Source organism: Callionymus lyra, chromosome 3 (genome assembly GCF_982586985.1).
Source record: "Callionymus lyra chromosome 3, fCalLyr1.hap1.1, whole genome shotgun sequence".
Lineage (NCBI taxonomy): Eukaryota > Metazoa > Chordata > Actinopteri > Syngnathiformes > Callionymidae > Callionymus > Callionymus lyra.
The window spans coordinates 19,901,904-19,928,006 of record NC_141820.1 but is presented as its reverse complement, the minus strand read 5'-3'; the positions used below and the strand labels follow the sequence as shown (position 1 = coordinate 19,928,006).

General features: G+C 39.3%; 3 protein-coding genes across 4 annotated transcripts; 2 read left to right on the top strand and 1 right to left on the bottom strand.

Moving 5' to 3' along the window:
* Positions 1–1,739: 1,739 nt before the first annotated feature.
* Positions 1,740–5,892, top strand: calua (calumenin a). Of its 2 annotated transcripts, XM_087786872.1 has the most exons (7): positions 1,740–1,829; positions 2,133–2,351; positions 3,649–3,842; positions 3,903–4,069; positions 4,147–4,207; positions 5,187–5,389; positions 5,514–5,892. In XM_087786872.1, the coding sequence occupies exons 2-7, from the start codon at positions 2,134–2,136 to the stop codon at positions 5,616–5,618; spliced, it is 948 nt and encodes a 315-aa protein (XP_087642998.1). In that variant the 5' UTR covers positions 1,740–1,829; position 2,133; the 3' UTR covers positions 5,619–5,892. The 2 variants fall into 2 exon arrangements, with proteins under 2 accessions (XP_087642998.1, XP_087642997.1); XM_087786871.1 differs by having other exon boundaries at positions 3,649–4,069.
* A 27-nt stretch (positions 5,893–5,919) lies between these two features.
* opn1sw1 (opsin 1 (cone pigments), short-wave-sensitive 1) lies at positions 5,920–9,996 on the bottom strand. The gene is given in 6 exon segments (XM_087786049.1): positions 5,920–6,201; positions 6,705–6,920; positions 6,923–6,946; positions 8,356–8,521; positions 9,525–9,588; positions 9,591–9,996. Coding segments are annotated over 6 exon segments (1,023 nt in total). The 3' UTR covers positions 5,920–6,054.
* A 4,866-nt stretch (positions 9,997–14,862) lies between these two features.
* On the top strand, positions 14,863–25,882 carry tnpo3 (transportin 3). The gene is made up of 23 exons (XM_087786870.1): positions 14,863–15,111; positions 16,263–16,463; positions 16,895–16,968; positions 17,087–17,243; positions 17,955–18,098; positions 18,556–18,731; positions 18,814–18,952; positions 19,041–19,187; positions 19,959–20,066; positions 20,139–20,230; positions 20,579–20,718; positions 20,789–20,980; positions 21,467–21,558; positions 21,632–21,708; positions 21,786–21,846; positions 22,419–22,559; positions 22,719–22,835; positions 22,901–22,995; positions 23,058–23,214; positions 23,800–23,967; positions 24,045–24,157; positions 25,080–25,167; positions 25,369–25,882. The coding sequence occupies exons 1-22, from the start codon at positions 14,992–14,994 to the stop codon at positions 25,138–25,140; spliced, it is 2,772 nt and encodes a 923-aa protein (XP_087642996.1). The 5' UTR covers positions 14,863–14,991; the 3' UTR covers positions 25,141–25,167; positions 25,369–25,882.
* Positions 25,883–26,103: the final 221 nt, after the last annotated feature.

The window sequence follows — 26,103 nt, the reverse complement described above, 5'->3', positions numbered from 1 at the left end:
TAATGAAAATGAGCTTGAAGCCTTTTATAAGATGGAACTGTGTGTTTAAAATATTAATGAAAGAAACAACACTATTGTATTACAATATCTCTTAAGGTCAGAAGCTAACTTGGTGCCATTTATACTAATGCATAAACCATTAATAATGCCAGAGGTGGATGTTTGGAATTTAGATATTTCTATGGTTTGCTCATCTAGTCGCGATGTCTTTACAAGCTGTGCTGTCATCTAGTGGACTGTGCACCCAAATAGCCATGGATATCAACCTCAACGGGCTCTTCAGTGAGTTTATTTTGCACCACATTGTAATAATATTTTAATAGATTTTTTAATATAATATGCAACACATTTTCAAATATATAACAAATGTCTGTACATAGATGTTGTTTGCTGGGGAATGGTTGCTGCAAGTTGCTGAATGATGTTAAATTGAAACAGATGCTGTTTTCTGGAACAATAGCAACAAGGGCTGAATGCCTCAACTTTATTACAGAAGAACAAAAATTGCTCTAGAATGATTATTAAATACCTGTGACTTACACATATTTATTCAATTCATTCGTAAGAAATCGATCCTTTTCATTTACAACTGTAAACATTATCATTTAATTATATTCATTCGGAGCAAATCACAAAGCTTATTTATAAAAACAAATAAATAGACACCAATCATTTAATTTAGAGTAAATCAGCTATTTGAAGTCTGTCTACTCTTCAGTAACAGTATACACTTGTGCATACTAATGGCTTTTTTTTTCAATTATTATTGATATTGTTTAAACTGTCATATTTATGTATAATTTATTTGTTATTTTGTTCCCTTCATGATTAATGACAAAATATGTCATTTCTTACTTTTTCTTCCAATATGATAATAATGTCAACACATGTGACATTTGTCAGAGCAAAAGTGGACTTTTATGAGTCAATTATCACAATAAAAAAGATAATATGTTGTAGTGTAGATTCCTGTTTTTTGGCATCAAATAATCGCCTTTATTTCAGGTTGTAGACTTTCCGTTTTACCCCGAAGTCTACTTATTAGCTATTGACGTAAAAATATTTCTGTGACCACTTGTATTCTGTATATATATTAAAATGTATTATGGTATTTCATGATGGCAGCTGTCATATGTGAAGTCGTTTTCGTTGTCTGATTCGACCAAATACATTTGTTTTTACAATATTACCAGATTATTATTTTAAAGAATTGTCATTTAAATATGTGTTCAACAAACATATTCCATTCACGAAAATAATATTGTAATTTGGAAGACATTTTGAGGTTAATATTTTACTCTTTATTTTATTTTTGGATCTCTTAATTTCTTTACACTTTGAGATGTATTCATGTTTTAAACGTTATTTGATCATTTCTTTCTTGTTGTTAATTCTGTCATAGTGTTTATTTTGGCAACAGCAAATCTCTAAAGTTTAAATCCACGTTTTAAAAAGGGAGTGATCAGGGAACGTGTTTTCCTTCAACGCTGGCAAGTTTCATCAGATGTTTTCCTCTAATGTTGTGAGGACGTGGCAAGAACCGAGAGACGTTTCCATCCTTTTTTTCCTCTCTTCGCTCTGATTGGCTCCACGGACGTTTCCTGGACCCCGTCGTCCAATCACAGGTGAGCACGATAAGCGTCCCGCAAAACTTCCATCGAAGAGGCGCTCGTGCTGCTGCTGACCAATGGCGAGGCGGAGAAAAGTTTCCAGCGAGCGCTCATTGGTCGAGAGGTGAAGGAAGTGAGTCGCGATAAAGCGATGACAGGAGGACTGGAGGAGAAAAGAATCTGAGAAGAAGTCTGGAAGAGACACGCATTTGAGGACAGGTGAGACTTTCACTTCATGTTTTGGATCTCACTGACTGAAGAATAACAAGAAAATAACAAAAGGATTCTAAAAGATAAACTATGTACTTGTATGTTTTAAAAAAAAAGAAGAAGAATCAACACTAGTAAGACTGTGTTAAAAATCTGTGTTATTATTAATAGTCATCTTTGGTATTTATTATTATTATTATTATTGATGTTCTGTAAATGGAATTCAACTACTAGAAGAAAGGGGTTACATAATGGTCTTTGACTGATGAGTGCGACCCATGGCACCCTCCCAATACTCTGTGTTCCTGACAGGATGTTGAGACCGGCGTTGATGTGTCTGGTGCTCTGCGTCGTCTACGGCAGCAGCAAACCAGCGGAGAAGAAGGTCCGCGTCCATCCGGAGGAACCGCTCAGCAAACTTGAACATGACGACGCCAAAAACTACGAATTTGACCACGAGGCCTTCTTGGGGGAAGATGAAGCGAAGGCGTTCGACCACCTCTCTCCGGAGGAGAGCAGGCGCAGACTAGGGTGAGTGGACGTACATGTTAGAATCCAAATCGCTCTTAAAAATCCACTTTTCGATCTCGAGTGAAGCAGATATTATTTGTGTTATTGTAAAAAAGAATTGCATTTCCTATCAACTAAAAAAAAAAAGTAAATTTCCTTCTTTTAATTAAAATAACAGTGGAAGAAAATTCATATATGTTGAAGGAATCAATGTGTGCAAAGTGATCAGAAGGAAGTTCAATCTTTTGGACAATTATCTGGAACCAGTTAAACGAGCAAAGCTCGTCCGTCACAGTTGAATCGTCTTTTTCATCTTCGGTTGAACTGAGGCGGGCGATTGAGCCCCAAGGCATGATGGGAATTAACAATGTTCAAAGGACTAATTATGTAGTTTGATTGATGTTTCGTTAGCTAGGTAATAAATGTGTCTTGGGTCGTTCATGTTTGATTGACACAACGACTGTGGAGTTGCAGTATGAGGGTGAACTCTCCTTGATATGTCTTCCCTGAGGTTAGTTTAGTTTAGTTTGTTTATTTAAAAGGACAATGTGCAGTTACATTAAAAAGATGGCTGCACCAGGTTTAGCACAACGCTAATGTGTACATCTGTTAACATCTGTAGTCCTCAACAAAGATGCAGACAGTTTACATAATACATCAACATACAAATGAAGCAAAATCACAATAATATACAAAAAAAACAGTACAATCTGAGGTTGCTGGGGTTTTCCTCACGAGCGAGAGTTTAAAAAAGAATGGTTGGAATTCCCAGATTTAGCAAAAATGTTTGCCTCCATTTTTGCAGGATAATTTATTAGTCGGAAATCTTGGAATATAGTTTTTGATAGAAATATAGTGTATCATCTTGTCATTGTGGTTCATTTTTAAAGATGTATTTTCCCGCTCTGGTCTGACAGAAAAATGGGCGTGGTTATGTGTAATGCCAGTGGGTAAAGTTTACAGCACCATCTGATTGACATTATTAAAAAAATACAGAAAAATAAAAGACAATATGGAAGTTTTTTTCTTCTTCGTACTAGTTGAGGATGTATTTTTCACTCTGGTTTTCTCCCAAACTCAAAACGGATACAGAGGTAAATAGATGAGGTAAATCGTACTTTTAAAAAGGCAATTAGATTAAAACGTCATTAAAAATGAGAACACAAAACATCAAAAGTAGCTTCGGTGAATCGTAGAGAAAATTATGTCAGGTGTGAACGGGTGAGTTTTGAGTTGTGATTTCCAAAGGCTGAATGCTGAAGATGTGAGTTACCGCTGAGGTCGTCAAGAGAATAAATGGATGCATTTGTCTCTGAAGAATCATCGTGACTAAGATCGACTCTAACTCGGACGGCTTCGTGTCGGAGGAGGAGATGAAGACCTGGATCCAGAAGGCTCAGCACAAGCACATCTTCGAGAACGTTGACAGTCAATGGAAGGAGTTCGACATGAACGAGGACGGCGTGATCAGCTGGGAGGAGTACAAGAACGTCACCTACGGAAGCTACCTGGGTGAGTCCAGCAGAACTCGTCCGGCTCGTCATCATGAGACTGACTTCTATCCGTCCACAGAGGACCCGCAGACGAGCGACGGCTACGACTACGACCGCATGATGGCGAGGGATGAGCGGCGCTTCAAGGTGTCCGACAAGAACGGCGACATGAAGGCGGACAGACATGAGTTCGCCGCCTTCCTCTACCCAGAAGAGAACGAGCACATGAAAGATATCGTAGTGCAGGTCGGTGGTTATTGACCGACAATTCTGAGCCAACTTGATTTTGTTTGGTGTTTAATCCAGCTCTGTTGTCTCCACAGGAGACACTGGAAGACATTGATAAGGACGGAGACGGCTTCATCGACCTGAAGGAGTACATCGGTGGGTGAAAGTAAAAGCAACTGTCCTGCTTTAATCGCATGTTTCAAATGTTGAAGTCATTCTCTCCAAGATGCATTAAAACAAAGTGGTGGGCGGGGCTTAAGATCATTTTCTAATGTAAATATTTCAATGAAAAGAGTTTTGAACAAACAGACACCAATGATACAATAGAGTCCAACATCTATTTAAGACACACTTAAATCAACACATTAGTTGCCCTTTAAGTATACTTGATCTTTTAAGTCTATATTTTATTGGGTATTGTTTTGATTGTTTAAGCGCTTTGTGACCCTGGTCTGGAAAAGTGCTCTATAAATATAAATGACTTACTTACCAACTGACAATTATTTTGTACTTATTTTATTATTTATTATTTGCTTAATTATAAGTACCTCAGATTCTTTGTTACTATTTAATATTTCCCTTCTAGAACAAAAATATAAAATAAAATAAAAATTAATGGCTTTTGTTGTACTTTCATTATATTTATTTAAATATAATTTGCATGAATTCAAATATTATTACACATGAACATTGTTGCCTTGTTTAAAACTTTTATCTTTTCTTAATCTCTCATCCCTTTTTTTCTTTGGTTTGACTGCATCTCACAAAATCTCCTGAAGAAATTCTGTTGGTCACCTCTTAGCTTTAGACTTTATCAAAGACACAACGAACACAAATCTGTCAGACTGTTACCCAAATAACGTTTAGAATTCCGTTTAAAAAGTGACCCTGAAGAAGAAGACGGAGCTCCTCCTATTCCTCGCTTACTGTGTAATATGCGAGTTGTCCGAGCGCTACTGCCCCCTGCTGTCTCGTTGAGCTAATAGCTATTAAAATATAATATACAGCAGCAAATGAAATAGATAAAATAAATAACGGGTAATAATGTAAGGTTTAGGATTAAAGGAATTAAATGACTTAGTGGACGTCTGCGCTCTATTATTTTTCTCAATCTTCCAAATGACTTCGTCCACAGGTGACATGTTCACGCCTGAGACGGACACGGAGGAAGAGCCGGAGTGGGTCGCATCGGAGCGACAACAGTTTGCAGAATTCCGAGACAAGAATCAAGACGGGAAGATGGACAGAGAGGAGACCTTGGACTGGATCCTGCCGAAGGACTACGACCACGCTGAGGCAGAGGCCAAACATCTGTTGAACGAGGCCGATGAAAACAAGGTTCTTATTATCGAGATATTCTTACAGTATTTATTACACCAAAATCTTACTGTTATCTTGTTAGTGATGTTTTTGAAAGCTGCTTGTTGATCAATGACCTTTTCTTCTTCTCTTTTGTTTTTAGGACGGAAAACTGTCCTCGTCTGAAATCCTGAACAAGTACGACTTGTTTGTTGGAAGTCAAGTTACAAACTTTGGTGAAGCGTTACTGAAGCACGATGAGTTTTAAGAATAACAAAAATGTGGTTTGAGTTAATTGAATACATTTATTTATATATATTTTTTAAATCAACGATCAATCGTGACCACAGCCAGTAAACGTCATTTTTCTATTAACGTTACGTTAAGATTTTTTTTTTCAAATGCCACTTCCCTTTTGAAGAGTTCTGGATTGTAAACTGTACAATATTTGTATTTTTTTACATTGGTTTTTATTTTTCAACATCACAAACTGTAAATTGTAAAACTTTATTTAAATAAAAGGTGAAAAAAAAAGAACCCCACATTAATCTGCCATCTTTTTTTATTCGATTTCTTTTCTTTGTCACTTATGCAGCGAAAGAAACAAAAGAAAAGACTTGAAACTTTGTATTTACATCGTGAACACGACCTTTCCGAAGCAGATCTGTAACTTAAATGTCCCTTTGACCAAACCTTCCGTGCAACTAAGAAGACGTGGACACCGAGGACATCGAGGACACCGAGGACACCGAGGACACCGAGGACACCAAGGATGTCTGTGTCTTTGTAGAAACCTCCGAAGAGTCGTCCATCTTCCTTCCAAAAACAAACTCCATAATACAGCCGTGGAAATGATGAGAGAAGAAAACAAAGTTTGCTTCATGTTTTCATTTTAATATTTGATTCATGTTTTAACCCTTGTGTTATCTCAGGGTCATCTTGACCCTGAGACCAGAAAAACAATTGTGTTCAACTTGACCCAAAAACAACACAAGGGATACCTCAAACACATTTGTTTTTAGGTCAACGGGTCACCTTGACAGAGCTTAAGTAAATGGTAGATAATGCATTTTATTAACCATATAAATGAAAAAGTATATAAAATAAAGCTCTAACTACCAAGATAACTTTTAACTCATGGAGATAATCATTTCTTGAATAACAGTTTAACGAATCTAATGTGAAGCCCAAATATGAGACTAAAATATATTCCATTTAAAGCAAGAAATCAGAATTAAATGTTTATGTAATGGATTATAATGAGTTTGAAGTTAAAATCAAATGACATTCAATGGGCAGAAGTTGGCGCGTTATTAATGTTGGAATAAAAAAAAGTATTTAAAACGCAACGTACCTGTTTGTTCATTAAGCCGTAGATCAGGGGGTTGTAGACATTGGCGCTCTTGGAGAAGAACACTGGGACGGTGACCAGGCGATAATCTTTGCCTTCAGTTGAGGAGAAGCCTAGATAGACGGCGTAGACAGCGTAGGGTCCGTAGCAGGAGATGAAGGAGCCCACCATGACGATGATCATCCTGGATACTTCTTTCTCTGCTTTCTGGGTGTCTGAGTCGACTCTGTTTGCTGCGCCGCGACCTGAACAAGTTGAATCGGCACTTGTGTCAATACTGTTTAAAAAACACAAACTAGCGGTTGCAATATGTTTGTTTCTGATTATGAAGCACGCACCACCAAGCAGCGATTTCTTGCGATGAGTTTTACCTTCATAGTACGATTCCAGTATTTCAAATTGAGCTCAACACAGCAGGTGGAGGTGACGTTGAGGTAACAAAACCCAGTAAAATGCAAGGATATCCAAGTGGTTCAATAGCGAGACAACTGGACTGTGTAGAGTTCTAGGAAGACGTTTCACCTCTCGCCCGGGAAGCTTCTTCAGTTCCAAATTATCGGACAAGAGGTGAAACGTCTTTCCTAGAAACTCTACACAGTCCAGTTGTCTCGCTATCGAACCACTTGGATAAACCATGACCTGGATGAATGAGAATCTTCACGGACAGAACGAATGCAAGGAAATAATTTAAATAATTAAAATTCAAGGGGCAATAAATACTCACATGAATTACAAAAACGCAGGAAAAAAAGTCTTTAATCAAAACCCCTATACTCGTATTTAGAGACTAGTAATGAAAAATATAAATAAATACACAATAAATTGGTTAGTTTCTACATGAAATTTGCACTCATGAGGGCCACATAAATACTAGTAGTATAATAGTTTAAGGACGGCATTTGGCCCCCGGCCACACTATGCTGAGGTCCACAATTAACATTTCCTGGTGAGTCTGTTTGAAATTGTTTATACAAGGACTTGAGACCTAACTTTTTTAGAACAGCATATAGTTCACTTTTAATATTGTAATGTTTTATCTTGTTTTTAATGTGTTTATTCTATTTTGAAACTGTAACTTTTTTACATTTGTTGACTGGTTGTAAATTGCAATACAAATAAAATGTATTATTTTATTTATTTTTTTCGTTGCAGGAAACTTTAACCAAAATTTAATTAGATTAAATCAGTCCAGGGGCCACATACGGGCCTTTCATTGTATTTATGTGGCCCTCATGAGATCATGTAAAAACCAACAATATCATTTCTGCTACTCATTATTATATGACTGTATTGGCCCTCAAAATATATTAAAAAAAAACATTTTGGAAAAAATCCTTTTGTATGAGATTTTTAAATACAAATGTTATTTAATAATACAATAATTTAAGCATATTTTGCTTTTTTTTTACCTGATTTTATACTTTTTCACTCCTACATTTTTGCTTAACGCCCCCGAACAACAGACACTGTATACAATATGGCCCCTTAGGAAATGTAATTGCCCACCTTTGTATAAAAGGTAGTTTTAAAAGGTCATTATTTAGTCACTTGACAAGACTTTAGAGCCATGATATGTTTTTGGAAAGGAGCAAGATACTTAACATGTCTGCTTTAAACAAGTCTTATCAAGTAACAAAGTTTTCGTTCAACTCACAGCCTTGAGAGCACCAAGCAACCTGGAGTAGCAGAAGACGATGATGGTGATCGGGATGATGAAGCAGGTGGTCAAGAGGAAGAACACGTAGCTGCTGGTGTGATGTTCTTCACTGTGGCTGGATCAGTCCGGCCCGCAGGAGCAGCCCAGTCCTTCAGGGACGTACCTGCCAACATCACACTGATCAGGAATCACGTTTCTCTTCGGTACATGACCATCAACGCTGCGTCTGAAATGAATACTTTCTCTATTGTTGGAGCCAGTAAACTTGGATGTTTTTTACATAGTTTGAAACATATGTCGTCTGGTTTAAGTTTCAGGCTCTAATTCCGATGAATATCACACCATAGAGTCAGTTAATGAACTCTTGCACACAACAAATTCGATATATTTTTTAATTTCTTTTAACCAATTTGCTTTATTCTTTTTTTAAATAGGCTTCCAGTTTCTTTCAGGATCAACCTTAAAATTCTGGTTCTTACTTTCAGATCTATTCATGGTCAGACTCCTCCTTACATCAGTGATTCAGCCTTACACCCCAGCTCGGGCTCTGAGGTCTGTGGATCAGAATCTACTGATGGTTCCTGAACACGCTTCTGGACCAGAGGAGAGAAATCTTTCCAGACTGTTGCTCCTAAGCTTTGGAACGATCTTCCTCTCCCTCTGTGTTTGATGATCTACTGACTCCTTCAAGAAACATCTTAAGACATTTTTATTTGTTCAGGCTTTTCCTTAATTTTCTGGAACTCCTGTTGTGTTATCAGTTTTATCTTGACCTTTAAAGTATATACTTTATTGATTGTTTGATTGTTCGCTTTGTGACCCTGGTCTGGAAAAGCGCTATATGAATAAAAATGACTTACTTACTTACTTACTTACTTACATTATATGTTTGGTATAAGTTAAAAACCTATTTTCTTTGAAAGAATATTAGACAAATGATTTATTTCTGATGTTGTTAAGCTTAACTTTTCACACAACAGACAGGGAAACTGGTATAAATGCAGTTTTTAATTATTGTTAGTGAAATTATTGCTAGTTTCGCTTTGTTGTCCTTTAGCTTGACTGTCACATAATGTGGTAATTAATTCAGTAACTTAGTTAATTTAATAGGAATAGAGGTTAAAAATGTTGAATTAAAAATAAAAGTTGCAGAGTTTCCAGTGCACCTGCTTCAGCCTCAAAATGGCGGCGTGGCGCACCCTATGGCCATGAACCACGTGAAGCCGACGCGGCAAGCGCGTGGTTACTGGTGAACTTAAAGGTTCCGAACGGTTTACAAATGACCAAGTATCTCTCGAAGGACAACACAGCCAAAGACCAGGCAGTCACCAAACATGTGGAGGTCAAAAAGACAAAGATGAAACCAGCAATAGAGATGTTGACTAGAATGTAGTTAAGCAGCACCCGGAGCTTCTTGTACTTGATCGTCACCATCAACACAACCGTGTTCAACGGTGTCCCCACAAACAGCACGAGGCCCATGAATAACGTCTGCAGGTGGAAGGCCCACATGGGTGCCAGGTGGTACTGGGGCCCCTCGAAGGGGTCCACCGTGGATATGTTCTCAAATAGATGCCAGTGTTTCCCCCATGGTGACTGTTTACACGGCCGTACTTCAGCCCCTTTATAAACACTCATGAAGCACTTAAGATCTGAGATTAGGGTTATGAAGAGCCGCATGGACGGATTAGCTCTCAGTTATCACGTTCGGAGGATGTTTACGGATTCGCGCTAATAATCTACTTATAGCGAGTCGGATCTCTCGAGTTAGACTGTGGACAGGTGAAGCTCACTTTAATGCACAAGTTCAATCTGGAAGGACAATGAAGATGTCATTAAACACAATGTGATACCACCTTGATATTATATATATATTTTTGTAATGTGTTAGCTCAATATTTTCAAACTTATTGTTGCCTATGTTATATCTTACATACTTAACTTTTAAAAAATATATCTCTATTTACCGGGATCCAGGTTTTCACTCTAATATTTATTAGTCCAAATTATCATTCAGAATAATAACAAACTATTATTGTAATGTTTTGAAGAATAAAATATAAATTTTCGCAAAAGTATAATGTATGATGGTATAATAATATAGATTGTTTAAGGATATCACTGATCATCCCCATAATAGTTGTTACAGAGTTAAAAATGATTTATTTTTGTTTATGGATTTTATATATTTTATATATTTATTTATATTTCTCAGAGAGTTATGATCATTCTCATAATGGATTTGACTTGTATTATGTATTCATTACTTTTTTTTATCTTAGCATCCATTGAATGTATATTATAAAATGTTTATATTATCCATGCATATTCTGATTTATATCATAGTCATTTACTCAAATTTATTTTTAACATGTAATATTCTCCATGTTAAATTGCCTTACTTAAGCTATCTTTATAATGTATCTGTGCTAACTGCTCACATCAATACATGATGATATGTTTAATTACAATAAAATAATACAATAAATTAAAAAGGGGCTTACACGGTTTTAAACTAATGTACATTTTTATTTAGGCATTTTATAAATACTTTTATTTGTTTAAATTGACTTATTGACTTATAGTGTAGCCCTTATTACATTATAATGAACTCTTGTAACCTCTCGTTCGCTGGGATTTCAGACTTTATAAAGTACTAACTTCAAAACATGGTCATGATGAGGGACTTACTGCATCTTGGAGAGAAAGAATTCATTTAAAACATGTGAGTACATAAGAGGACTTTGACATTAGTTGCCCTTCAAGTGTGTTTCATTTTATATAATTGTAAGTAAATGAGTTGAAGTTCTGGATATACAGTATTTATTATACAACTCTTCATCATTCACATATTAGTTTTCCCTTAATTGTCTATGTATTTATTCATGTTTTTCTTTCAATGCATATTCATCATTCTAAATTACATTATAGTAACGTCAAACTTCATCTTGACACACGAATCTTATCCGGACACTCTAGCTTTACCTGAAGGTCAATCCTGATAATCCACAAGTAAGAGACGGACAATAAGATTAGCTGGAAGGAGTCGATAATGACCAGAGGTAAATCTGAGTACGGATAAAGCCGGAAATCTTTGGGAAATCTGTTTTAAAAAGCGACTTGTTCGCCTGCGTGGGCTCATTCTTCAATACCAGAGAGGACTGGAGAGAGACCAGGCTGTGATTCTTCTTCTGTCACTGATTGTCTTCTGCTCAGAGTCACTCTCTTGACCCTGACAGCTGTGGCTGTATCATAACCAGGCTGGTCCTCTGATGAGCATGGGTTTGATACGGCCTCAGTTTTGAGGTACAATCACCAACACAGGACACTGCAGCCTCTTCATGTTGTCTCCTCTTCAAAGGTATATACACGTGTGGAAGCATGTGACATCTGGTTTTGATATTCTTGTATGTCCTCTGCTTTCTTTTCTAGTCACTCACGCTGCATCTGTGGTTTGGTGCACTTCCATTTCTTTGTATGTGCAACTTTATTGATTTTGTTAACCATACATTATTATGTTATGTTATTATGTTGTGTTTTAAATGCATGTAGACAAGTTGATCTTGACTATTTATTTTTATGTTTCACCTTGTTGGCATTGTATTGTTGTGTGTGTAGTACTATAGTAACACAATGCAGTGTAATTAAGATGTGTGATGAAACTCTTTCAAGAGGAAAGTTGTTTTTTTTGTTAATGATCATAGGTTTTAAGGAGTTTATTTTTGTGTACAACAACAACTTCTCTTGGTAATTAAATGTTGAATGTTAGCACAAGATACAACTCCAGCTAAGAGTATATACTATAAGAAAGGGAAACAGTAGTGTTATTATTTACAGGTAGACGGTGGTTATGACTCAGCTGTTCAGGAGTCTGATGGTAGCTGGTAAAAAAGAGTTTTATCTATCTATCTATATACATATATATCATGTCCAATTTTCACTTTAACTTTTTTTCCAGTACCTGTTGGAATGTTGCCATTGTTTTTTGGGTGGCTTTTTCTTAAAGCCCCCAAAAACTTCCAAAAGGAGACACATGGTTTTTTTATAGGTACAAAGAGAAGCCTGGGTGTTGTATTTGATAAAGACATGTCTCTAGTTCAACACTGCAGAAAACTGACCAGAAACTGTTTCCTTCAACTGACAAAAATCTCTAAACTAAGGAAAATGTTGTCGTAACATGATCTGGAGCTTGTAATCCATGCGTTTGTGTTTTCTTGTTTGACTATTGTATCAGTTTCTTTTGTAGTTTATCAAAAAAGAAGGATCTGTCTCGCCTGCAGTTGATACAAAACTCTGCAGTGAGAATTCTGACCCGCTCTAGTAGAAGAACTCACATTTCTCCGATCCTTAAAACTCTTCACTGGCTGCCAGATTCTTTTAGGATCAACTTTAAAATTCTGGTTCTTACTTTCAGATCTATTCCTGGTCAGACCTTCCATATGTGATCTGATCCAGCCTTACACCCCAGCTCGGGCTCTGAGGTCTGTGGATCAGAATCTATCAGAATCAGAATCAGAATCCCTTTATTGTCCCGTGAGGGGAAATTCGTTTTAACAACAGCAAGAGCAATATACCAGAAAAAAAATAAAACACCCAGAAATAAAATATTAAAAAGAAAAGAAAAAATCTAAATAGAATAGAAAATAAATCTGCACTATATTATATACACAATCATATTTACAAAAATAACAAGAAAGGTGCAGTTAGATAATTATCTGTCTGTGTTCTTGTTGTGGAGTCTGATGGCAGTAGGGAGGAAGGACCTGCGGTACCTCTCCCTCACACACCGGGGATGGAGCATCCTATCACTGATGGAGCTCCTCAATGCCCTCAGTGTGTGCTGGAGAGGGTGAGACAAGTTCCTCCTCATGGAGCCCAGCTTGCTCCGTATCCTCCTCCCAGTCACTTCCTCCACAGGATCCAGGGGGCGCCCTGGGAATCTACTGATGGTTCCTGAACACGCTTCAGGACCAGAGGAGAGAAATCCTTCCAGACTGTTGCTCCTAAGCTTTGGAACGATCTTCCTTCTCTCTGTGTGTTTGATGATCTACTGACTCCTTCAAGAAACATCTTAAGACGTTTTTATTTGTGCTTTTCCATGATTTTCTGGGACTCCTGTGTTTGTCTATGTGTCTTGATCTTTTAAAGTATATATTTTAACTGTGTATTGTTTTTGATTGTTAAAGCACTTTGTGACCGTGGTCTAGAAAGAGGCTTTACAAATAACCTTTACTTTACTTACTTTACTTACTTTACAAATCCTGAATAAGCACCGTACCTCCTGCCTCAAACAGAAACAGTTACTATATCACAAGTTACCGACAGATCACTGAGCACCTTTACTCTCATAACTAATACTAGACACTTTTTTCCCCTTTTTAGACAGCCTCATAATTCTGGGATTCTATTTGAAAATGTGTGTGACTGAAATCCCTGTTGTTTAGGATCCATAATAGGGCGATGAAACAAGTTGGCATTAAAAATGTATACTATTGGGTGTTTTTAATTAACTACAATGAAATCCTAATCTCGTTGATTTATGTTGAAATAACAAATATTAGGAAGAGAATCCCACCCAGTGGGAAAAAAGGGCGAAAGTTGCACCCGCAAAAATTTCCGCAACTAGATAGTGTATTGGCAAAAATCTGGTGATATTATACGTATCACAATACAGGGGCATCGGTACGATGTATTTTGATATATTGCAATACTTCAGGAACAACGATATATTTGTATGATTGCCTGATTACTTTCCTCTGACGTCACAGAATTTACAGAACACAAAGTTGTAACTGCTTTTTATTTTTTTGAAACCAACATTTGTCCAAACGTCATCTTAAAAAAGATTATGGAGTCAACTGTATCTTCTCGTCCTCAGTCATCGCCAGGATGTAACGAGATTTCAATGTTCATTTGGATGCAGAAGAAGTATTGGCTGCAGTCATTTGGGGGCCGTAAGTTTGATTGCAACCCAAAAATTAAATATAAAATATAAAATATAAAATATAAAATATAAAATATAAAAATATAAAAATATAAAAATATAAAAATATAAAAATTAGAATATAAAATATAAAATATGAAATATGAAATATAAATATTTTTCAATTGTACCAAAAAGTGAATTGTTTTATTTTACACACACATTTGTAAACTGCAAACTAAAAAAAACAAACTATGGTAACACATCAAATGTGATTAGCAAGCAAAAATAAATCTATGCAGTGCTGTCAAAACATAGAGAAATAAAAACGTATAATAGCCGTTTTTAAATAAGGGATTTTCGTAGAAATATGTCAACTAGGGTTTCATATCCAACATGTAATAAACAATTTTGCGTCGCATTATAACATGTTAATTCAATTTGGCTACGTTATCAAAATAATAATAAGCCCCCCGGAAATATATATATGTTCAAATAATTTGTTCTTTTTTTTTTTGTTTAAGTCGGAACTTTCGCGACACACCAGAACTCACTGGTCTCCCTCCGTGTTTCCTGTCGGACCGTTATTGCAGCTGCACGCGGGAAGCTTGTGCGAGATGGCGGTCGACATTTGGACCGCTTAGATCGTTTCAGCGCCGCACTGTTTGTTGCAATTTTGCCTTCTCCTCTAGCGTATTCTGAGCCCAGCCATGGAGGGCGGCAAGCCGAACCTGGCTCTAGTCTACCAGGCGGTCCAGGCCTTGTACCACGACCCGAACCCCTCTGGGAAGGAGCAGGCTTCGGTGTGGCTCGGGGAGCTCCAGAGATCGGTGAGAAAATGGGAGAGGCCGTGGATATCCGCGTGAGAGAGCGGATTGCGGGGCGTGTGAAACAGGATCCGGGGTGGTGTCGCTGGTGTTTGTGAGGAGCCGGTTTATTTTTGTAAAGGTAATGCAGGACGGCGTCAAGTGCGCAGTCTCAGAAGTTAGCATCACAGCTAAGCAGCTCCTTACTGCTGGAGAAATGAATGGATCAAAACATTGCAGCCCGGCAGCGGGTCGCGCGTTTGTCTCCAGACACAGCCCTGCTTGTGACCCGGACGTGTAGCCACGAAGCACGGCTGTTTTTAACGCTATTTAGGCTTATGTTCCAAAGTCTTTGGGGAGTTAATGGGCCTGATGCTGCTCTTGTAGCAAACTAGCATGCTAACATGCTGCTCCAGAAACTTTTAGTTACCATTGCGGAACTGCACCTTATTTTTCCCCCACAACAATGGCATACATTGTTTGATATAAATTCAAATGAGTCCTGACAATGTCCAAACACGATGAGTTAAAATGGATATAATGTGAATAACTAGTTTGTAAGACGAAAAAAAAGTATGCAAATTGCATTTACCTGATGGTTAGAATGTTGTCTATCATGATATACACCATGTTGACAAACGCTATCGCCAGGACTTAACAATAACCTGTAGGTCTTGTTTAACCACAACCATCAGCATACCCTGGAGAGTTAAGAACTAGAGTCAACATTCTGAGTTAAAAACTTTCTTACTTTTAGTGAAAACACCTTCTGATATGTCTTTGCTAGACTGCAGGTTTATTGTGTTTTCTTCAAAAACAAAGGGGTTGGAGGGGGTTCGTAATCACCTCATTCAAATGGTGTGATGTAATCATACCCTGGTTCAAAGCTTGAGTTGAAATACCTGCTTTGGAAAGAATTTTTCTTTCTTCTGTCCTCAAAAATGTAGTTGTCCTTTGAAGCCTTTTTGAACATTTTGAGTACAAATAATAATAAATCGTCCTGGCTGTGTGGATATCAAATGTTACAAGAGAAATTCTACTGTAATCTTTATTGAGAACATGGATTGTATACGCACTAACATGGATCCGGGTGGATTGTGTCACAGTTTATTCCACAAAAGTTAAATTCCTACCAGGTAAAGGGGTTTGCATAAATTAATTCTACTCTCCCTCAGATGTACGCCTGGGAGATCTCGGACCAGCTGCTGCAGCTCAAACAGGACGTGGAATCGTGTTACTTCGCTGCTCAAACCATGAAGATGAAGATCCAGACGTCTTTTTACGAACTCCCGCCCGACACCCATAATTCACTGCGAGACTCCCTCCTGACTCACATCCAGAATTTAAAAGACTTGTCACCCATAATTGTCACACAAGTAAGGGTCTCACTATTTTTTAATCAAATAGCATAAACTACATGCAGAAAAACATCCAAATGTATTGACTGACTTAGGCCTCAACAGACTGATAAATCCTTTGAATAGTTTGTGGATTGAAAGTGTATCTTGCAACATTTGAATTATCAGTTCCCATTATCAACATTTTCATTGTCCATCAGTTTTTTATTTATTTTACCATAGATTTGCTGCAAAATCCCATATTAATTGTGTTATTGGAAACGTGAGCAAATTAATTCATCCAATGTATTTAGTCTCGTGAAGAAAGTCTTGTAGTTTAACGTCTTGTTACAAAACAGGACCACAGTCTGCAGCTGAAACTTTCTTTCACAACAGCCAGTTGTACAATCGTAAACAAGGATGTGCATTTGTCTGCTGCAAACTGATGATTTATCTTTGACTTTTCTCAGTTGGCTTTAGCAATCGCTGACCTCGCCCTGCAGATGGCCTCCTGGAAAGGATGTGTTCATACACTCATAGAAAAGTAAGACTTGTGAACTGATCTCGGGAAGAAATGTTTGACGCATGAATTGCTTCGCAGCACCTTTCTTATTCTAGACCAGATGTTCAGTCTTTTACCAAAGTGTGTTGATTCTCCTCAGGTACAACAACGACATCAGCTCCATGCCTTTTCTTATCGAGATTCTCACCGTACTACCAGAGGAGGTTCACAGTCGCTCACTGAGGATTGGCGCCAATCGCAGGACAGAAATCATTGAGGATCTGGCTTTTTACTCCACCACTGTGGTCACACTTTTGGTGAGAACTTGCTTTTTTTTCTGCAAGATGTCTTTTATTTGAATAGGATGTATTGGCTTTTACGTTTATTGTAACAAATTGTCTGTAGATTGTCATTGTAGTTTTGTCTAAAATAACTAGTAAACGAGTGAGAATATTATGAAACGCAAAAGAATGTCAGATTTAAAAAGAAATTTGTGTGTTTCATTCTCATCAGACGTCTCTCTTTTGTTTCGATCAGTTGCAGATGCTCGTATATTCATGCAAATGAGTAGATAAACGGTTGTTTACAGTCAATCTTAAACACAAAGGTTGTTCCTGGTTAAGTTCGGTTTTTTGTTGATTTTTTTTTTTACGCTCCGTCATCATTTTGAAGCTACTTTGTGTGTGAGGACACATGAATAAAAAGCTTTGTTAGGTGACCTTGGGGCAGAGTGGGGAAAGTGGTTGCTGCAGATCTCTGAGATGAGCATTTTTAGATGCATGTTTAATATGATCTTTTTTCCAAATGCCAAAAGAAGATTGTCATAAGAGAAAATGAAAGGAACCGTTATCTGTGTTGATCTTTGGTCTGTCAACTGTTGTTCATGCCATTAACGGTGTCATTATGAGTGTTGTAATATGAATTCATAAATTGGTAGAATTTTTCTCGATTTAATAGAAAAAATGATCTTCTTTACCACAATTCCAATGAGACCTTTTGATTTATGATTTTGTGATTGCTCTCTGCAGACGACGTGTGTGGAGAAAACTGGGAACGACGAGAAGATGCTCATAAAGGTGTTTCGATGTCTCAGTAGCTGGTTTAACCTGGGAGTCCTGGACAGTAATTTCATAGCCAGTAACCAGCTACTCATGGTTCTGTTCCAAGTTCTGGTGAGTTTTCCGTTAGTGGTGTCAAACTCGATCACTCAGGGGGCCAAAATCTTTTAGCAGTCCAAGTTACAGGCTGAACAATATTTGTATTTCCATTAAAGGACGCACACGGAATTATCTCAATTCCAGTTTAACTCGTATGGTTGACGTCCATAAACTCTGTTCCTTATCTCATCTAAAAACATATTTGCAGAAGCAGCTAACATAACTATTTGGTTTATCATTAATAAGGTTTTTAAATATGATATTGTGCTGGATGTTTATCAAGTTTAAACTGGCTTACACTGGGTGCAGTGTTGCCTCAGCAGTCTTGGTTTATAAAATATATTTTAACTCTGCCATTTACTTTTATCTACATATTAAAACAATATTCCAATTCTCACCCTAGACCAATAATATCATTCCAATTTTTTTTGTCAGGATGTGTGATGTGTTAAAAGATCTTTCCCTGTCGCAGCAACAGGATGAAACCCCCACCAACCTTCACGAGGCGGCGTCGGACTGCGTGTGCTCCGCCCTCTACGCCATAGAGAACGTTGACAACAACGTGGGTTTGGCTCTGCAGCTCTTCCAGGGCGTCCTAACGCTGGAGACGGCCTATCACATGGCCGTGGCCCGAGAAGACTTGGACAAGTAAGGAAGAGGCCGGTCATTTAGATTAATCAAAGACATGCTTTTCACATTAAAAATGTTTTGTTTTTTTTCTCTTCGACAGAGTACTGAACTACTGCAGAATCTTCACTGAACTCTGTGAGACCTTCCTAGAAACCACAGTCAGGAGTCCTGGGCAGGGGATGGGAGACCTGAGAATACTGGAGCTGCTACTGATCTGTGCTGGTCACCCGCAGTACGAGGTGAACCTCACTTTTACACTACTTTTTTGTCTTCCATTAATCAAATCCAGACTTGAAAAACAAACAAACGATCAATTGTTGTGCTCAGGTAGTGGAGATTTCCTTTAACTTCTGGTACCGCCTGGGAGAGCACCTGTATAAGATCAACGACGCAGCACTTCACTCCATCTTCAGGCCGTACATCCAGAGACTTCTGCACTGTTTGGCTCGGCACTGTCAGCTGGATCCAGACCACGTAAGTTTTAGTTCCAAAACATCTGTTAACTGTGAAGAGTTGTTTTCCCCCAGACTTTCATAAGTATCATTCTTTTCAGCCCTAAGGTTATTAAACAAAAACAAGTTTAGAAAGTGTGATGTCCTGTAATAACAACATTTTTTTTTATATTTAATATTAATTAAACCTGATTAAAAATCTTAAAAGAACAAATGTTGTAAATGTGAGATAAAGTGCTTTCTCTTTTCAACTTTTGGTTTTTAGTTTGAGAGCCAAGAAATACTCACAACAAGAATTTGTTATCTATGTTGATCTTTGGCCTGTCAACTGCTGTTCATGCAGAAAATTAGTTATAAAATGATCTGGCCACCAACCAACATTTATTTTGATTATAAAGGTATCCATTCTTCTGCACATTACCCAGGTTTGTGTTATGGGCTGATAAGATTGGGGTTAAAGTACCACATTAAAGATTTTTGCTGAGCAAATTAATCATTTAATAATCTGTGGGAAGTTTTGATCTTACCTGTTCCGACCTGTATATCGGAGGGAGGTTATTCTTATACTGAATATAGTTGTACAGTTGTGATAAAAACATTCTATTTCTCTTTTGATATTTTTGAATATAAAATCTTTATCCCTACAAGTTGAAAAAATGTTTTTTCCAGAAGATTTTTCCAATAGTGTCTCTGGTCAAAGACATAATCTAAAGATGGACTTCCTTATGAATAATCAACTCTAAAAACGGGGCCTAGTTGACTTGTTAATGACCAGAGTTTGTCCGTCACACAGGAGGGGATTCCAGAAGACACAGACGACTTTGGCGAGTTCAGGATACGAGTGTCGGATCTGGTGAAAGACGTCATTTTTCTAGTTGGTTCAATGGAATGTTTTACTCAGGTGAGGACGGTTGGAGAAACGACTTTCTTATATTGGTGACTTTGTTTGACCCAAATCTTATTTTTTCCACAGTTATATTCAAACTTAAAAGAGGGACACCCTCCCTGGGAGGTTACGGAAGCTGTTCTCTTCATCATGGCTGCCATTGCTAAGAGCGTCGATCCGTGAGTGTTAAACGATGTTATATGACTGTCGACCTGTGTCTGTGGCCTCTCACCCTATGAAGCTCTGACTGGAGAATGTTATAATTCTCGCTTTATTTAACATAATGTTGACTTTTAAAAAACAAGATAAAATGATTCAACATGCTTTTCTGATCATTAAAGGTATTTTTGTTTTTAACATTAGCAATATTTTTAAAAAGGATATCACTGAAACTTGAACCATTTTTAAACAAATAAATAATGTTAATTAGTTTACATTGTAGAATTAAAAAATATTTCTAAGGGTTTCATTTCATTCTACGTGTTTCATTGTTGATTGAAGAAAGTTCTCTTTCTGTCGTGCATCAGGGAGAACAACCCAACACTATCCGAGGTGCTGCAGCAGGTGGTTCTGTTGCCCGAGAGCGTTCACATAGCCGTGCGCTACACCAGCATCGAGCTGGTGGGAGAGATGAGCGAGGTCGTGGACAGGAACCCCCGATATCTGGGTAAGGAGGCTTCGCTCGGAATGTCTCGTCTCCTCAAATGCTGACGTTTGTGGTTTTTTTTCGGTGTCAGATCCGGTGCTGAACTACCTGATGAAGGGTCTGAGGGAGAAACCGCTGGCGTCGGCAGCAGCCAAAGCAATTCACAACATCTGCTCGGTGTGCAGAGATCACATGGCACAACACTTCCAGGGTCTGTTGGACATCGCTCGCGCACTCGACTCCTTCGCCCTGTCGTCAGAAGCAGCCATCGGGTTGCTCAAGGGTAAAGTCACATTCCCTGTGTTACGGTCGCAACAAACGGTACCGCGTTTGACGGGATAATTCTGGGATAGAACGCACAGAATAAAAGATAAGAATAGTTGTTGAAGGTCAAGCTGCGTGACCAATCCTTCAGAGCATTTCTAGATCCAGATGGCAGTTGGGAGCACAATCACTTTATACATCTTCATTAATGTGATGATAGACTTTTGTATATCAATCATGTGAAGAGTTCCCTGACAAAAGGCCAATGTCTCAATCAGATCTTAAAAGGAATGTAAAATTGTGAAATGCTTCAGAAGGCAGAGAGGGAGATGCTCTATGTGTGAGTCAGTGCAACACACTGTTCCTTCACCTGTTGGGACTTGATCAGTGCTGTGTTGTCTCTGCTTGGTTACAGCTGATGTCCTGAAGGTGTTTGTAACCATGTGTGGGAGAAGTGATTTTTGGCATGAGTAGAATCTTGACCCGTGTTTACCTTCACCTGCAGGTACCGCTCTGGTCCTTGGTCGTCTTCCTCTGGAGAAGATCGCAGAATGTCTCAGCGACTTGTGTGCGGTTCAAGTCCTGGCGCTCAAAAAGGTCCGTCTCTGACACTCAAGTCAGTCGTTATTGGCTGAAACCACTCAATCTTTTTATTTTTTTGCTTTCACAGCTTTTAGCAGAACAATCAACAAACGGTAAATTAGCAGATCCAACCATCTGGCTCGACAGACTCGCAGTCATTTTCAGGTGAGAACAGATCCAGAGACTGCTCTGCTGGAGCTAGAGTTGAGCTGGTAATTAAATGATTGTAACCACTGTTTCAGACACACAAACCCTATTGTGGAGAACGGACAAACGCATCCGTGTCAGAAGGTCATCCAGGAGGTCAGTCACTCTCCAATTTGTTTCTTCATTCATTCATTTCTTCATGTTCATATTCAGCAGATGCTCTAAATATATTTCAAATTGTTCAATACACGGTTTTTTACATTCCTTATAAATTATATTATTTTTATCAATGAAGAAAACAGGCGTTGATTTAGCTGCAGTTCACAAGATTAGAAATATAGTTTGTAGCTCTTGCTTGTGTCAGTGTAACTTCAGTGTTGTGTTTTACGTTACTTTGACTTTGAAGGATTTTCACGTATTGAAAAAACCTTCAACTGAATATATTCAGAGTTGCGTCATCCACTAAAATGACTTCTGTATTTTGCATTAATATAATAAATACAGATTACCGACTCATGTGAAGCATACCAATTGCATTACACAACAACTATCAAATATAAAAAGTGATTTGATTTGAAATCATTTAAAAAAACAACAATCATTTACCTGATTGTGTCCAAAATGCATTGCTTTGATTTAATCACATTAAGGTTATTTGAAAGGTTTGAAAGATGCATTTCATCAACACAGTTGAGTCTAACCAGGTTACGTTCCTCCTGCACGCGTAGATCTGGCCGGTGCTCTCGCAGACGTTGGACACGCATCAAGCCGACAACAGGATCGTGGAGCGCTGCTGTCGCTGTCTCAGGTTCGCTGTGCGATGTGTGGGGAAAGGCTCCGCCTCCTTGCTGCAGCCGCTGGTCACTCAGGTCAGTCCCTGCAAACTTTAGTTCCTCTCAATAAACAAATGGACTCTCGTTAGTTTCTTGAGTCAAATTTGTCGCTTGAATATTTTCAAGGCAAATTATACTGTAATTTGTTTTCTGTACTTTCACGTCATCTCACTTGCGTTTGGTTCTTGCTTCCAGATGGTGAGTGTTTATCAAGTTTACCCGCACTCGTGCTTCCTGTACCTGGGCAGCATCCTGGTGGATGAGTATGGGATGGAGGAGGGCTGCAGACAAGGGTTGCTGGACATGCTGCAGGTGAGACTCAAACTCGTCATGAAGGATCGACGTGATACCAACCACGCTCGTCTCTTCTCTGGCAGGCGTTGTGCATGCCCACCTTCCAGCTGCTGGAGCAGCCGAACGGACTGAGGAATCACCCCGACACCGTGGATGACCTCTTCAGACTGGCCACTAGGTGATACTAGAGAGACTTGACTTGATTTTGAAATGTCCACTGACGGAATTGGCTCCATGCAGGTTCGTCCAGCGAAGCCCCATCACTTTACTCAGCAGCGGCATCATTGTTCACATCATCCAGTGTGCCATCGCCGCCACGTCCCTGGACCACCGGGACGCCAACTGCAGCGTCATGAAGTTCGTCCGCGATCTCATCCACACCGGCGTCGCCAACGATGTAAGTAGACCTCGGAGATGCTGCCGTTACTGAAACTTAATCATGATTGGAAGGTTCTATCAGAATATGAATTGATTTTTGATGAGTTCTTTAGTAATCATTGATTCATCTTTGGGAAAAAAAAGCCTTGTTTCATTAATAACAATTTGAATTGTTAAATTTAACAGTTCAATATTCTGATGGCCCTGATATTGTTCCATACAGTGGCCAACATCGCAAAAATAAAATAAAACCATCAAGAAACAAGGAAAAGACAAAAGGCTCCGTCTTGGGTGTATTTCTAAATTAAATAAGTACATGAACTTTGCTTTTTAAGGAGCTTCTGATATTTCTAAATTTTAAGTACATTTTCTAGATTTAGATGAACTGAAACTATAAACATTACAATGAAAATGGCAATTTAAAAAGGCAATGTTGAGCAATTGTTTTTGTTTTCTAAGTATCAAACTTTATTGACAATATAAGCTAACCTTCTCTTATCTCATATTTAGTTGGTTAAGCCTTTCTTTTATAGCCAGGGGGCGCTGCTCATTGTTCCGAATTCACTGTGTGTTGTGCTGACGGTTTCTAAAACTGTGTCCACAGCACGAGGAGAACTTTGAGGCGAGGAAGCAGCTGATCGGTCAGGCCATGGAACAGCACGGCCAGCAGCTCATCACCCAGCTGATGAACTCCTGCTGCTTCTGTCTGCCTCCGTACACGCTCCCCGACGTGGCCGAGGTGCTTTGGGAGATGATGTCCTTTGACCGACCGGTGAGTTCCACCTCCCTCTTCCCCTCCACCAGGTGTCGCCCCGTCGCTCCAACGCTAACGTCACTGCTTTTTCCCAGACGTTCTGCCGCTGGCTAGAGAGCGCGCTGAAGGGATTACCTAAGGAGACGTCGGGCGGGACGGTGACGGTGACTCACAAACAGCTGACCGACTTCCACAAGCAGGTCACCAGGTGAGCCGAACACATGCCCGCCGCCGCTCCGTGACTTCACCCGCCAGACACTTTTCCTACGGTTCCGACATGTGTTCAGACCTGTCGCTGCGGAGGTGGAACGCCGTGAGCGTGACCCAGGTCCAGACTTGTTCAGGAATGAGTCGATGACTTTCTAAATTTATTGTAGCAAACCTGTCCTCAAGAGTCACTTCACTGGTGTTGCAATAGCACACGCTAAATATCTATATTACATTGGTTTTACTCAACCTTCTCCGGGTGATCCAATTGGTTATTGTGTCAAATGACATGTTGATGTTCTTGTTGGTGACCTATGAAGATGGATGTTGATACTAGTAAGCTGGGATTTGATTGAAGGAAAACAAACAACTTCTTTCGGAGCATAAGGGGGGGCTATCAGTCACGTGTCTGTTTTCACAAGTAAGCACTTTGTTCTGCTGCTTTCGTACTATTACTCCAAAATTCTCATGACCACAACGCTTCGTGGTACAGCACTACCATGGCCTAATGGTGTGTCTTCGTAGTTTCTTGACAGATTTATTTTGCACCATGTAGCACATAAAATGCATACAATGTTGGTAACCCATAATGTGCACCCCATCATAAGGCACACTGTTGATTTTTGAGCATTTTAAGAATGAGTTATCCTCCTGAAAAAGAGAGATTGGCCCTCAAAATCAACCCCTCACTTCCTGTTGTGTAAAATACACTTCTGTTTTCTGACCCATGACTAAGACTGCTGTGTGAATGAGTTTGACGCCCCTGAAATAAGTGATAATGTTCCTCTCCCTTTTGTGGGGTCAAGATCCACCTACTTCTAGAAGAAGAATCTTAATGAATATGGAGTGAAATCATTTATGCAACTGTCGTGTTTCATTTGTTACGTTTTTGACGATGGCTAATGGAAACTTGTGTCGTGCAGCGCCGAGGAGTGTAAACAAGTGTGTTGGGCCATCAGAGAGTTCACCAGACTGTTCCGATAGCTGCGACCTTCACACAATTCACACCAGGTGAGTCTCCTTCACACAATCTTCTTCAAACCGGTTCTGAAGCACACTCGACGCACACCATGTTCCCCGAAAGATATTCTCGACATCAGAATCTGTCCTTGAACACCGTGTTATGTAGATGTCAGGTCGCCCCCCCACCCCCGCGTGTTCCCCCCCCCGGGGTTCTCGGGAAAAGTGTTGATGATGTCACACCTCCTGCAGGTCAGACCTTCATTCAGCGGCGAAACTGTACTGAGGATCGTGGTGGATATGGAGGCGGAGCTTTGAATGTGACACTCTGTGACGGGCTGACGGGACCGACTGAAAAGAAAAGGAGGGGGGTGGGGTGGTGAGTCGGCCCCCCCGACCTCACCTGCAACAGGTGTCGGGCGGGCGTGTTCGGGTCCAGGAGGGCGGAGTCGTTGGTGATTCGGAGGATGTGCCTGGTCAACTGTTTTTAAGAGAAGATTTATTTTTGGTCGTGCTGATTTTTGTCGGTGCCATACGAGGAGCCTCAAGTCGTCCTGCGACGCTGACGGCCCGACGGGCTCCCCGCGGAGCCTCCGCTGGAGGACATGGCATCACCTTTGGACTTTTTAAATAATCGGTTTACTTTTAGTTGTTTTGCCACAAAGTGAAACACAAGAACTCTGGGGGGAGGGGTCGGATGGACGGACATGATGACGTCATCAATCATGTAGCCTTGTTGTAATCGATTAAACAACTCAAACAACAAGCTGGACCCGCGGATCTGAGTCTGTTCTTTACTCGCCATCAGAGGCTGGGAAAAATGTCTTCTGTCCTCCAGGGCTAGGGATCCGTCTGCAGGGGTTCCTGGAACTTTTTATGGACACGCACGTTGATGGCGGCTCAGGTCTGAGTCTCTGTTGGACGACCCGGCTCGTTCTTCTATCCTGAGAAGTGTTCCAAACATTCTGGCTTAAAGTGGTGACCTTC